The sequence below is a fragment of the Chionomys nivalis genome, chromosome 2, assembly GCF_950005125.1.
Source record: "Chionomys nivalis chromosome 2, mChiNiv1.1, whole genome shotgun sequence".
NCBI classification, from domain to species: domain Eukaryota; kingdom Metazoa; phylum Chordata; class Mammalia; order Rodentia; family Cricetidae; genus Chionomys; species Chionomys nivalis.
The window spans coordinates 129859558-129872386 of NC_080087.1; the positions used below are offsets into that span (position 1 = coordinate 129859558).

The 12829-nt window shown below is 39.6% G+C and overlaps 1 protein-coding gene across 25 annotated transcripts in view; it reads right to left on the bottom strand.

Annotated features, from left to right (window-relative positions):
* Positions 1-4835: 4835 nt before the first annotated feature.
* The window catches only part of Map2 (microtubule associated protein 2), a 280270-nt gene continuing 272276 nt past the window's right edge, over positions 4836-12829 (bottom strand). For all 25 annotated transcript variants that reach the window (XM_057761426.1, XM_057761424.1, XM_057761444.1 and 22 more), the window contains 2 exons: positions 9080-9192; positions 4836-8614 (listed from right to left, as the gene is read on the bottom strand). In XM_057761426.1, coding sequence (XP_057617409.1) covers positions 8399-8614; positions 9080-9192 — 329 coding nt within the window. In that variant the 3' untranslated portion in view covers positions 4836-8398. The remainder of the gene's footprint in view (positions 8615-9079; positions 9193-12829) is intronic.

A 12829-nucleotide genomic window follows, 5' to 3' on the forward strand; every position in this document is an offset into this window, starting at 1 on the left:
CCTCCCCCCCATTTATGTTGGGTATAAAGCTGTGGAAAAATAAACAGAGGTGACTTCAGGATTTCAGTCACTAGATTGCCCTCCCAATACTTTCTATGGTTTCTGATATAAAATAGTATATTCACTTGACACATTTTTTTATGTGTCTTCATATTCCTTACTTGTATTTCTAAAATCCCCATGCCCCTACCCTGGTAAGAGGTAATTTTGTCAAGGCCAGTCCTCGACAGTAGATATAAGATCCCACAGCAGCTGGTCCACAAAGAAGCTAACACAGGCTTCAACAAGGTTCTTTTTTTCCCTTTAGTAAGTAAAACCCAAGTCCATGACTGGGCATCACAATGAGATAAACTGGGTTGTATAGAAAAATTGAAAAAAAAAATATATATATATATATTACATATACCAAAACATAATGGGATCCTAAAAACAAAGGAGGGATGAGGTTCCCTTTAAAGACTGTAGAGAAGCTTTGCTGAGAGAGAGAGAGAGAGAGAGAGAGAGAGAGAGAAGAGAAAGAGAGAGAGAGAGAGAGAGAGAGAGAGAGAGAGAGAGAGAGAGAGAGAGAATATGAATGAGCCACCCTGAGACGGATGGCAGGCAGCAGGAGACCAGCAGTCTCTTCAGACAGTGGCCTTCATCTCTAGACCACATTCCCCAGCACCCATGAGGAGTCATGGACCCAAACAGAAGTCTGACTTTTATAACGTAGTGAAAGGTCTCACATTACATGATTTAGTTTAGCATAACATACATGACAGGGAGAATGGTGGAGCCAGTTACTATAAATTGTGAGTTTTTACTTAACAGCACAAACTGTTTCTTAATTCTTTATCCAATGTAAGCCTGCAGGAATACATGGCCTGATTCAGGTTATGTAATCAGAATAAAGGTGCAGGTTTGAGTTCTAAAGCTGGCAGGGGGCCAAATGGAAAGCCCTATCTCAGAAATATTCATGGACCAGATGGAGAGAATGCAAGATCCAAATTGTGTGTATGTGTGTGTGTGTGTGAGTTTCTTGAGTTTGAAAACATTGTGCAGACAAAACAAATCACACCAGTCCATTACTTCAGCTTGAAGGAATTAGCAGTGTGCTTTTAAAAAATCATGTCTCTGATACTTCAGCATGTTTAAGAGAAACTGGCAAAGTTCTTAGCGGTTTGAAACAATTTTGGGTAATTAGATTGTGAAGTGTTGACAGTTAGTTATCTAGATATAAAAGATTTGGGCCACTGTCCTCAAAGTGCCAGTTGGTAGATGGAAGGAGGTGCCTTTCTCTGTAAGCTACACAGACTTTTATCCTATCGTGCACGTCACACGTCTCTTGTCTCTTCTCATTAAGTAAAATCATCTTTTCCTTGTCAACAAAAAGGGACTCAATTTTATTATGATTTATGGAACTGGACAAAATGTCTTAATCTCCACCATTTCAAAAGATTCTTTGAAGGACATCATGGGCATAACCTAAAGTATATGTGTGTGTGTGTGTGTGTGTGTTTATGTATGTATATGTATATATGTATGTGTATATGTCACAGCTGGATGTGACAGCACTCCAGAGGCAGGGGAACTAGCAGTTCAAAGTGCAGTGAGACGCCTCTCAGAGATCCAAGGCCTGAATATGTAACTCAGCGTAGAGTACCTGCTTAACATACATAAGGACTTGGGTTTTATACCCAGAACAGAGAAAAACATTAAAGAGCACCCTAATGATTCTGACCAGATTGCACTAAATCTGCACTGTTACATAAAGGGAGGAAGCAGTGTGGCTGGAAACTATGTGGATCTAAGTTGGTCTTAGTCAACTGAGTGCCCTAAATGTCTAGTACAAAGGTGTTTATTTTACCAGTCGCATCACCCTACCACACATCTCTAAATGACACCAGAGGTAGCAGTTCTGTCTCAGCATGTCTTCGGGATAATCTTGACATGAGAGGACTCAACAGAACCTAGTCTTTAAGCATGGTAGCAGGAATTGGACATGGGTGACAGGGAGGCTGGACAGAGTCAGAAACCAAAAACTATGAGCTGTTAAGTTGTAGCACAAACTGCTTCTTAACTCTTCTAGAGAAAGCTTCAGGGATGCATGACCTGATCCCATAGCCCAAACCGGCCTGAAGGTATAGGTCTATGTCTTAACTTGGTCAAGTAGATGGTGCGGTTATGTTTGGTGGCTGCCTGGATTAACTATGGCGATGCATTATGCCGCCACACGAAACTCGTGAATCCTCAGATGAAGGCATTTTTGTACCCCGGAGTTCCTCATTCCTATACCCCAAGCTCTTGTTGATAATTCCGGGCACAAGAATGGATCACGAGATACACAACCAAACAGGGAGGGGGAGGGGACAAGGGGGTAGTGCACAGGCCCATGTGAAAACAGTTTGAAAAGAGGGGAGGGTGGAGTGGGCAGCCTGCTTTTAAAGGCTGCTAGCACATGTGCACACAGGGGCTCACGTAGCTTCATCATGCATGGATTATGAGACCACACTGCACGTAGGTTGCATAGGTCTTAAAACCAGGCAGTTTGCCTGAACAACAATGGTGCATGCATGGCCCATAAGTCCCGGAAGTGCTAACGCCTGGGGTGGCTGGGCATTTTGCCTGAATGCTGCTGACAGCTGGTGGGAGCTCTGGATGTGATGGAAAATACCAAAGCCTGTGATGGATTTGGTTTTGTGACCAAAGTTTATGACTTAACTGGGCATAGATCCATATCAGGTCCATGATTTTCAGAGTGGCAGTTGTGGGCAGTACTGCAGAAAGGTTGTGGAGCCTGGGGTTTCTGGTGTCTGTCATGGAAAGGGGGTCCCTATTGAGATGAAAGGCAACAACAGAGTAAGCAGACCTAAAAGTTGAAAATGAAAATATCCTGGTGATGTCTTTGAATGACTGGATCCAGACCTGGGAAAAGAGACCATGCTATTGGGTGTCTGGACCCAGACATGCCTGAGACGGTATTGTGTGGTTCTTTTCCTCCCATCATAATTGGATGCCTTTCGAGGACCTTGACCCTTAGCCATGTCAGCTAGAGCAGACCTAATCAATGGTAGCTAGAACTATGGAATTGGAAGTATTGACCCTCACCAAGGAGGGTGAGGAGAGCCTTTCCTGGGATGCTATTACTCCCTTCTCCAGATACAAGTGTTCTTAGAAGATGCTAGGGTATACTAAAAATAAAGTTAAAAATGAGACTTTATGGTGCAGTTTCTATGAGGTCAGCATCCATGATGGGGTGGGCCCTCCTTTTTGTGCAATCACCCAAGCTTCTTTGCGTAACCTATGACCCGTGCTCAGAAAGAAAGCTCAATAAACTAATTTGTCTCACCATGCTAGACTTTGGTGAAATCATAGAGTTTGGTCTGTCATTGGAGTGCACCTGGGATGACTAGATATTCTCTGTGTCCCCCAGGAAAAGCGAACACAGCAGGCAAATGACCTGTCTAAATATTTAACTGAACCAAAAAACTGAACCTACGTTAAGCCATTTTAAATTTCTAGTACTGGCAACAGACAGCATCCTGATAGTGATGGTGGCTGATAGTGGGGTTCAGTGGACATCCATTGTGAGTTCCAGGGTCTTATGTGGTGGAACAAAGAAGTGTAGACAGTGAAAAGCACAATGAAAGAATTTAATTACTGATGTACTTCTAAGGGAGAACCTCTCCAGGAGACAGCTGAGCAGCCCACAGGCACCCATTGCACCAAACTGGCGCATAAATTACCTTAGCAGAGGGTTCTTGGTTCATTTACATAACACAGGTGTTGTGGGATAATCTTTTAGTACACTGTGAAACTGTGCCTCTGTTTTGTCTCATCTGCCTGGGGCACCTTCTAATCGGTTTAATAAGTAGCTGAGTGGACAACAGCTAAGGCAGCAGAGACTAGGAGGGACTTCCAGGGAGAGAGGGGAACTGGGGAAGAATCTGAGCTGTGCAGATTTTGTCAAGGAGACCCGGAGCAAGAGGGAGGTACAGTACTGAGGAGAGGTAAACAGACCTGTGGCAAAATGCAGATTAAAAGAAAATGGCTAATTTAAGTTCTCAGAGCTAGTGAGATAAGCCAAAACTAAGGCCAAGCTTTCATAACTGATGGTAACTCTTATCTTAAACCTCCATGGGGGGGGTATGCATTTTAGAATTACAATGAGCCCTGGAGTGCCACTGAAAGGGAGCCAATTTAGTTGGGTTTGGGGTGGGGAATCAGGTTTTTCTTGGTCAACTTACTTTTTCAGATGCTAATTTTCTAGAACTTTTCACAAGACCTGGGCCTCACTCATGCTATTTTCTTTTTTTTTTTTTATTAATTAATTTATTTAATTATTAAAGATTTCTGCCTCTTCCCCGCACCACCTCCCATTCCCTCCCCCTCCCCCAATCAAGTCTTCCTCCCTCCTCAGCCCAAAGAGCAAGCAGGTTTCTCTAATACTACTCAGCAGTAAAAAACAATGACTTCATACTATTTTCTTAGACTAGAAACCCGCATTTCCACTGGAGATCTAGCACAGCGCTAGAATATTTCCTGGATATGCACACCGCCCTGAAGTGATGCCCAGCAGTAAAAAACAGAAAACCATTTGTTTCTCAACTAGATCAGGCAATATAGAATTGCCTTTTATATGGACTGAACACATACTAGGAATCTGAGAGATTATTTCAACCCTTTCTTTTAATCTCAGTTTTTCTTTGACTCAAAAGCTATATACATATACATATCACAACACACACATACACACACACACACGCACACACACACACACACACACACACACACACACATGCTTTTCCCTCCAGAGACGAAGAAACAATTTAAAAAAAAAAATCTGAAATTTGTACTTAGGTGACAAGCAATTTTATTTTGCAAAACAATCACTATACAGCAACAAATACATTTGCAAATTGTTTGAAAAACATGAACTAACTACAACCAGCCATTGAAGAAATGCTTTTCTATGGTAACAGGCTCTAGAATTATCAGAAGAAAGAACCCCCACAGATTTGTAGTGATGTGTTGGAATCTTGGGATCCCAGCATACAGAGTACACTTTTTTTGATTTTTTTTTTCCCTTTTTGCTAAAGTTGAAGTGGACTTTCATGATTGGCATTCTTTTGGAGTTTGAAAAAATCTTTTTCCTACAGAGGGACTTGGCCTCAACCCACATGGTCAGGCTGAAAATCCTAGGTGTAAAAACACAAACATCAGTGTTGATGTTAGCACATCAGTCTTTGAAGAAACGTCTGGAATTGCATCTCCATCTGATTAATCTACCTTTTCTTTTGTACTTCTAACACAAGTCATTTCTTTTCCTTCCTGTGGCTTGAAAAATAAAGAAAAACTGTTAGTGCAGCTAGGCCAAAATGATCACATTTAGATTATTTCTTAACTACTACTGATGAGGTGCTCCCTATGTCTGCAGACCTCTCTTCTACCCCACGTGTGTGTGAGTGTGTGTGTGTGCGTGTGTGGAGAAGGACAACTACAGTCTATTTTTCAGTTTGCTGGACCTCTTCTTTCAGCTACCTTCAGCCCAACTGAGCTGGAATTACACAGGTGTCTTTTCTATGGGTGGGATTTCAGCCCATCATCCTGCTGGAACTCAGCAGGCAGCTCCAGAAAGAGTCCGTTCCTAAGTGAACACGGCCTTAGAAACTCATCATAAACTCGGATCCTTCCTGCATTGTTGCAAGCTATCCAATTTTCAGGTGCAGGAGACCCAGAGCGTACGAGTTCAATGCAAAAGTTGGCCTTGGAACTCTTCAGAACTCTGGATGCTTACGTATTCTTAAACAGGTTCTCAAAGGCTAAAACCAGAGAGAAACTGGCATGAGTAGATCTAGAAAGGGAACTGTGAAGCTTTCCTTTCTAGATCAGCGTATGTGTGTCCCCACAAAAGTGGTGTCCAAAAGCTTAATTTGAGTCATTATCTTAAGAGAAGGTAAGGTGGGATCCATCCCATAGTCCCATAAGAAAATGTTTTTAGCCTGTGCATTTCCCTGTCTCTGTCTAGATTCAAAAGTTCAATCCCCTTGTGTTAACTTTATATAAGATCACAATTTCATATAAAACAAAGACTTGTATTCATTATAATTGTATTAACATTAGAAATAAATGATTATTTTGGTGCCAGATCTGTTCACATCGGTGCTTACATAATATTATTTTGAACACAGATTCTAAGAAACTGAATTTTAACACTTAGAATATGTTCTCTTCACCTTAATTTTTATAATAAATGGGGTTGAAATTATTTTCCTCACAGTTTAAAACTACCCTAACCACGTGTTAACTTCTTTTTTTCTGGGTATCTTTAATCCTTGTCTAACACTCTCCAAACATGTAAGAATGTCGTTCTTCACACACCATTATCCCATCTTCCATTTCCAGAGTGAGGACAAGCATTAATGTTAGGTCAAAAATAAGTGATTTACAAATAAAGACATCGTGTGTGTGTGTGTGTGTGTGTGCGTGTGTGTGTGAATCTCCTAGCTGAGAAGACTGTTTTGGTTGGAAGTTGAGTTTTCCATGTGACTGTCCCACTGGCTATAATACTCAATGGGTCACCAAAATGCCACCAGTGTCTCCTGCCTTGGCATCATCTTGCCTTCTCTCTCTGTTACCCCTATACCTCTCTGTCCTGTTCTTGTTCAGCATCTTCTTTATATGCAGTACTTGATTTGCTTCACAGATATAAAAATCCTAGCCAACCTTGTGTAGCTAATTTTTCAGATTCAGCCGGCCAATCCTGAGCAAGAAAAAGAATAAATAAAATATAAAAAAGTCCACCCAGTTTGATAGTGGTTTGTCCTAATTTGGGCCATTGACTACTGTTTACTCATTAAATACGATTTCTAAATGAGTTAAATTGTGATGTCTAGACTTATATAAAATGGAAAAATAATGTTTACTGATAAATATAGTCATACCATGTTCTTGCATAGAATGCAGTATTGATTTCTGGAAAAATGGATTTAGATATCTGTGTCTCAAAGGTTTTACATAGGTAGGTTCTCAGTATGTTGTAGTTTTCCTTTTTAATTAAGGGATCTTCGGGTAAAGAAGTCAAATGCCTTCTATCAGAGAATTTAGTGAACAAGTACTAGCTGGAAAACAGGGAAATATATTCAAAATTATTACTCATAGGTTCAACTTTAGCAAATGGAAAAAAGAAAAAGGGGAGGAAACAAATAATGAAGAATCAGTTCAATGAATGATTATAGGAATTAAACCCAAAGTATTCAGTGATTAAACATGTGCTAAACCCATAATCGTTGAGCCAACACTCTGAAAGCCCTTCTATGTATGACTGGACCCACTGCACATACTCCATGTTGGTGAAAGCAAAGAGAAATGAAGTTTCCTAGCATCACAGGACAGACTTGATTCTGGCACTGAAACAGGGCTACAGCTGAGTCGTTACAGAAAGCAACTTCATGCTAGAACGGTTTGTCTTTTTAAAATGTATTTTTAAGTAGGGAGAGAACCCTGCTAACATCTACTTTCACATACCTAAAATTGCAACACCAAAGGGTGTAGGAGACACAGATACTGTGAATAAAGAAGTATCATATTCAAGTATATGAGGAAGTATCACAAATGGCCACAGAGAAATATATATATATATTTATATCTATAATACTGTATCAAACAGATGGAATGGGGGTGTGAAACTGATTGTGTGAACACAAATCTAGCCAATCAACTGACATTCTAACCAGACACAAGCCCATCCTGATGAAAGTGCATCAATCCTAAGAAATGCACTTTGATACCACTTCTTCAACGACAGCTCAGACGCTTTACATCTAGATTTCAGTTAAATAATTTATTAGGATGGCATACTCTGATATAATCATCCAGGTCCCAAATGTTAATAACTTAGTTGCATCTTTCTTCCCATTTATACAAAATAACACCTTAAATATGTGTTTCTCACATGCTCTTTCCTTCCTGCAACCAGACTTCTTCAGACTCCTTGATTTCATTTAACCTGTAATAGGTGACAATGGGCAGTTTTTAATCTTTTCAACCATAAACAGAAGAGTGAAATGAGCAGCTTTGAATTTTAACAAGGCCTTTCAGAATGAATTGGAGAGCCTTCAGGCACATGAAAGGTAAAAATGCAATTTAAAAAATAATAGTACTCCATGCAAAACAGAGCAGAGCGAAAATAATTGTCCGATTGTATCCATGTAAAGCCATGTGTTCCTGTTGCGGATGGAAATCAGGTCATTGTTCTGCATATACTATTCATTTTTCATATAAAATTGTAACAATTACTACAGTTTGGGGGTGAGATTATTTATCTATGGTTTGTAAAGAATGAATATGACACCTGCTTAGAGCCCACTCCTGCCAAGAGCTCATGCCTAAATATACTCCCGTGCTAAAGGAGACATATTCACAAGCCCTGCTTCGCAAGCGCGGCAGTGACATCCTCAGCCAAAGTGGCAAGCTGAGGGGACTCCAGCAGGTTGATACTTCCCGAAGAGGAGACGTTGCTGAGTCGCCGAGGCGATGCCACGCTTGACCTGCTTGGGGACTGTGTGATGATCTCAGCCCCATGGTCTACACGGGCCTTTGCGTGCTCTCTGAAGTTCAGCTTTTGACTGTCAATCTGTTTAAGAGAAGCATTAGTCTTCATTAGCCAAGGCCTCTTCACCAGTCCCCAGCTCTTTCCTACCATCCCGCAGTGGCTAAGCATCGGGTGTCTATTCAGTTCAGTGTCCTTCCTTCCTGTCTGACACATTCTTAAAGCAGAGACCCATTTTGATCAAGCTATTTCAGATTGTAGTTAGGAATCACGATGGGTTACTAAAATGGTAGTTGTAAGTTGTAATTTACGGACATGTATGTAGGTAAACATACATATATGTATGTAACAATAATCAATTTAAAACCACTGGCCTTGAATTTGAAAGAGAACGAAGGATTAAGAGAAAGAAAAGAGAAAGAGGAAATGATATAATTACAAAATTATATTTATTATATTCTAATTGCAATAAAAGAAAAAATAGAAAAAGGAATATTTCCTAAGAAATGTGTTTGCACAAACACAATGGATCACGGCCTCATCTCTCACCTTCACGTTGCCTCCTCCGGGTACATGGTGAGCATTGTCAAGGGAACCCACTTTAGCTTGGGCCTTTTCCTTGAAATCCAGTTTTACACTCTCAATTTTCACACGTCCACCACCTTCAAGGGGAGAAAGACATTTAAATTCCTTGCTGAAATGAAATCTATTTGTGACAACTATCCTCATACAAGGATGAACCATATGGAATGCCAGGGAGAAATCTGAATTTTCAGTCCACATCACTTCGCCTCACAAGGCAGTAGATCAACATCCTCTTGCACCACGATACAGGTTGCTCCACACAATGTGCACTACTTCCCTATCCATGTCTCCTTGGGAACCAGAGAGGTTTTCCTTAATTGTCCTAATACCTCTAAAAATACACAACAACGAAAATATCCTCCTGCATCCTTTCTAAAACTTCAGACATGTAATATTTCTATTTTTATTAGAATAAATTAAATGGAAATGAAACTATCCTTTATTGATCTTCATGATTAAAAGTCACTTCTCTAAAAGAGTTTTAGGTTGTGATGGTGCATGTCATGTGAGCTTGGCGCACCTAGAGTTACCCAAGGGAATCTTAGATGACGACGTTTTCCAGATCAGAGTGCCCAGCCGACTGTAGGTGGCACCATCTTTGAGCAGGTGGGCCTGGGCTGTGAGAAAGCTGCATGAACATGAGCCAATAAGGAAGCCCGAGAGCAACCCAGCAAGCAGAATTTCTTCATGACTTTGGTTTTCCTCTGTGACGGACCGTGACCTCCAAGTGCAAGCTGTGATGAACCGGTTGCTTTTAGTTAGGAAACCTAAGTTGCTTTTAGTTATGAAAGTAGATTGGGACGGTGGGTAAATTCAGTTAGCTTTCTGTATCTGCAGGCTCTACATCCTTGAATTTGAAAATACTTAGGAAAAAATTGCGTCTATATTGAACACCTGCAGAACATTTTCCTTATCGTTATTTCCTGAATATTATATAATCAAGATTTATACAATATTTAGATTGTTAGGTGCTACACATAATAATGAGGTGATTTAAAACATACAGAAGGGAAAATCTATGCCATTTTATATAAGAGACCTGAGGATCTGGGTATCCACAAGGAGTGTTGGAACCAATTCTCCATAAATGAGGGAGAAGTCTACTCTCACTTGTATGTTCCCAACATCAATAACTTTTCCAATGAAGTGAGTTAAGAATTGCATTTTTTATAACTAGTTTTAAGGTCCTTCCTCTACTTAGCATACAGAGTGCTAGGCTATGACTGAATAATTTCTTGTACAGATGCTGACATTGTCACTGTTCTGATAACACTAACAGGCTTTTGATCATGCTACTTCAGAGTGCTAACACTCTGAAGTGTGATAATCTGTTGATGGCTAGGGTGCCACGAACACCCCTTAGAGCTGTTTTCTCCATCCCTGTGGGCCTCTCTTAGACTTTCAAAGTAGGGCTTCTTCTACACTTAGTAGCTATTCAGTGTTGCTTCTACATCTCTTAACCATGACTAAGTGTTTGCTGATATTTTTGACTTAGAAAGGTAGACTATAATCTTTTTTATAGATCTGCATCTAAGAGATTTTCATGGGATGTTTGTTTTCAACTACTAGCATTTGTCTGGAAGAAGCGCATCATGATCCTTTAATCTGAAATTTCCATGGGGATTTTAATTTAGAAAAAATGGTTGCAAGAACTATAAAAATATGTTGAATACTTTTTAAAAAAAATTTGAATTCTCTTTTTTTTGAGCCAGGGTTTCTCTATGTAACAGCACTGGCTGTCCTGGAACTCTCTTTGTAGACCTCAAACTCAGAGATCCACCTGACTCTGCCTTATTAGTGCTGGAATTCAAAGTGTGCACTACCATACTTACCTCAATTTGGAATTCTTATTTCTTTTAAGATTTATTCATTATGTATATAGTATTCTGCCTTCACGTATGCCTGCAGGCCAGGAGAGGGCACCAAACCTCACTATAGATAGTTATGAGCAACCATGTGGTTGCTGGAAATTGAACTCAGGACCTCTGGAAGAGCAGTCAGTGCTCTTAACCTCTGAGCCATCTCTCCAGCCCTTCAATTTGGAATTCTTGATGCTTATGTATCTCTGCAACTTTTTAGGAGTCAGTTTTTCACTACTACAGATAATCAATTAAGTTCTCCACATTTGAGAAAATTGCAAGGGTCAGCACATCCCAAGGGCAATGGAGGAGGCTTGCCTTGAGAAAACCTTCCTGATCATAGTATCCTTCCTACCATATAAAGAAAGGAGGCTCATTAAGGTTTAACCACATTCTCTTGAGTCTGTGATATCTTTCTTGTTCTAATTCTAGACAGTTATATTAATAACCAACTTGCTTGGCCATGGGCCTCTTGTAAGGTATTAAAATACATTTTTTAGAGAAAATGTAGAGCTCAATAAAAATAATAAAAAATACATTTTCAAAAGCACTCATTTCTTTCTCTTGGAATTTAGAGTGTATAAACTAGTATGTAATCCACATGTATGGGTACTACCTCAAAAAAAGCATGATTTCATGGAGCATTGTTCTCCCTGTGTTTTGCCTAGCCTGTGGGTCTCTCTTGTTGGTTGTGAGGGGATTAGCATCATTCATAATGATTTATACAATGTAATCACCTTGGTTAGCTGGAGAATGTCGGGTCTTTTAACTAAGGATATTAATTGCTTGGGAATTTTATTTTTGCATTTTTTTGGTAGCTTCTGGCAAAAATTGCTTTCCCAAGATTCCTTTCTTTTACTGTATGTTAACACAGTTTTGTTAAAATGTTATTGAATTTTTTTTATTAAAAGGAAAGGAAAATAACATATTGACAGAAACTACATCCAATAAAGGCTAACTCTGTTGGTTTCTCAATAGATAGTCTTATGTAATGTTTAGACAAGCCCATTTGAATTTAGAGATATATGCCTCTGGTTTTAAAATACTTCGGCATCCACCATGAGAAGTAATGATGAAAAACTATAATGTTCATCAGGCTTTAAAGTAAACTGCAACTATTTCTATAAACTAATTTTACGAACTGTTTGCTTTCATGGTAGACACTGTAGAAAGTTGTACAGCAACTTGTGAAAAGATCGCTATTGTCAAGGATCACCATGCTGACACTTTCTTTATGAATTTAGTCATCCAATTTAGTTATAATAGAAGAATCAGATTTAGAAATAAGTGGGAGTCTGTGACAATAGTCTTTTATGCCCACTAAATCATACACAGAATATTGCCTTTATCTCTACGATGGTTCCTGTGCATACAAACCAGGTGAATGACTAACTACATCTGTTCAGAATCAAAGAAACCAGCATTTTTCTTTGTATTCTGCAAGAAAATTGGCAATGTGGCAAGGTACCCACATTATGCTATAAACTGAGCAGTAGCCGTCAATCAGTCAGTGGTAGACCAGCTATGGATAGGGGGGTTTGAAGATCTGAACTAAGGCATATACCCTTGCTGCTCATGAGGAGAGAGCATGGATCTCTTGGGGCAGTTCTGTATCCAGCAATGCAGATTCCATATACAAAGACTCAATTTCCTTGACTCTTCATGAACACAGGCCCAGTGAAGACTCATTTCTGGATTTTTCTAATGTAGCTGTCTACTCTGAGACTTGTTCAACCCATTTTTGTATCCAATCAAAATGATCCTAATAATTTTCTATCTGGAAGTCTCAGTTCAATTATTTTCATACCTTACTTTGGACAATATTTGAGATGATAATTAATCTACTAATCTACAT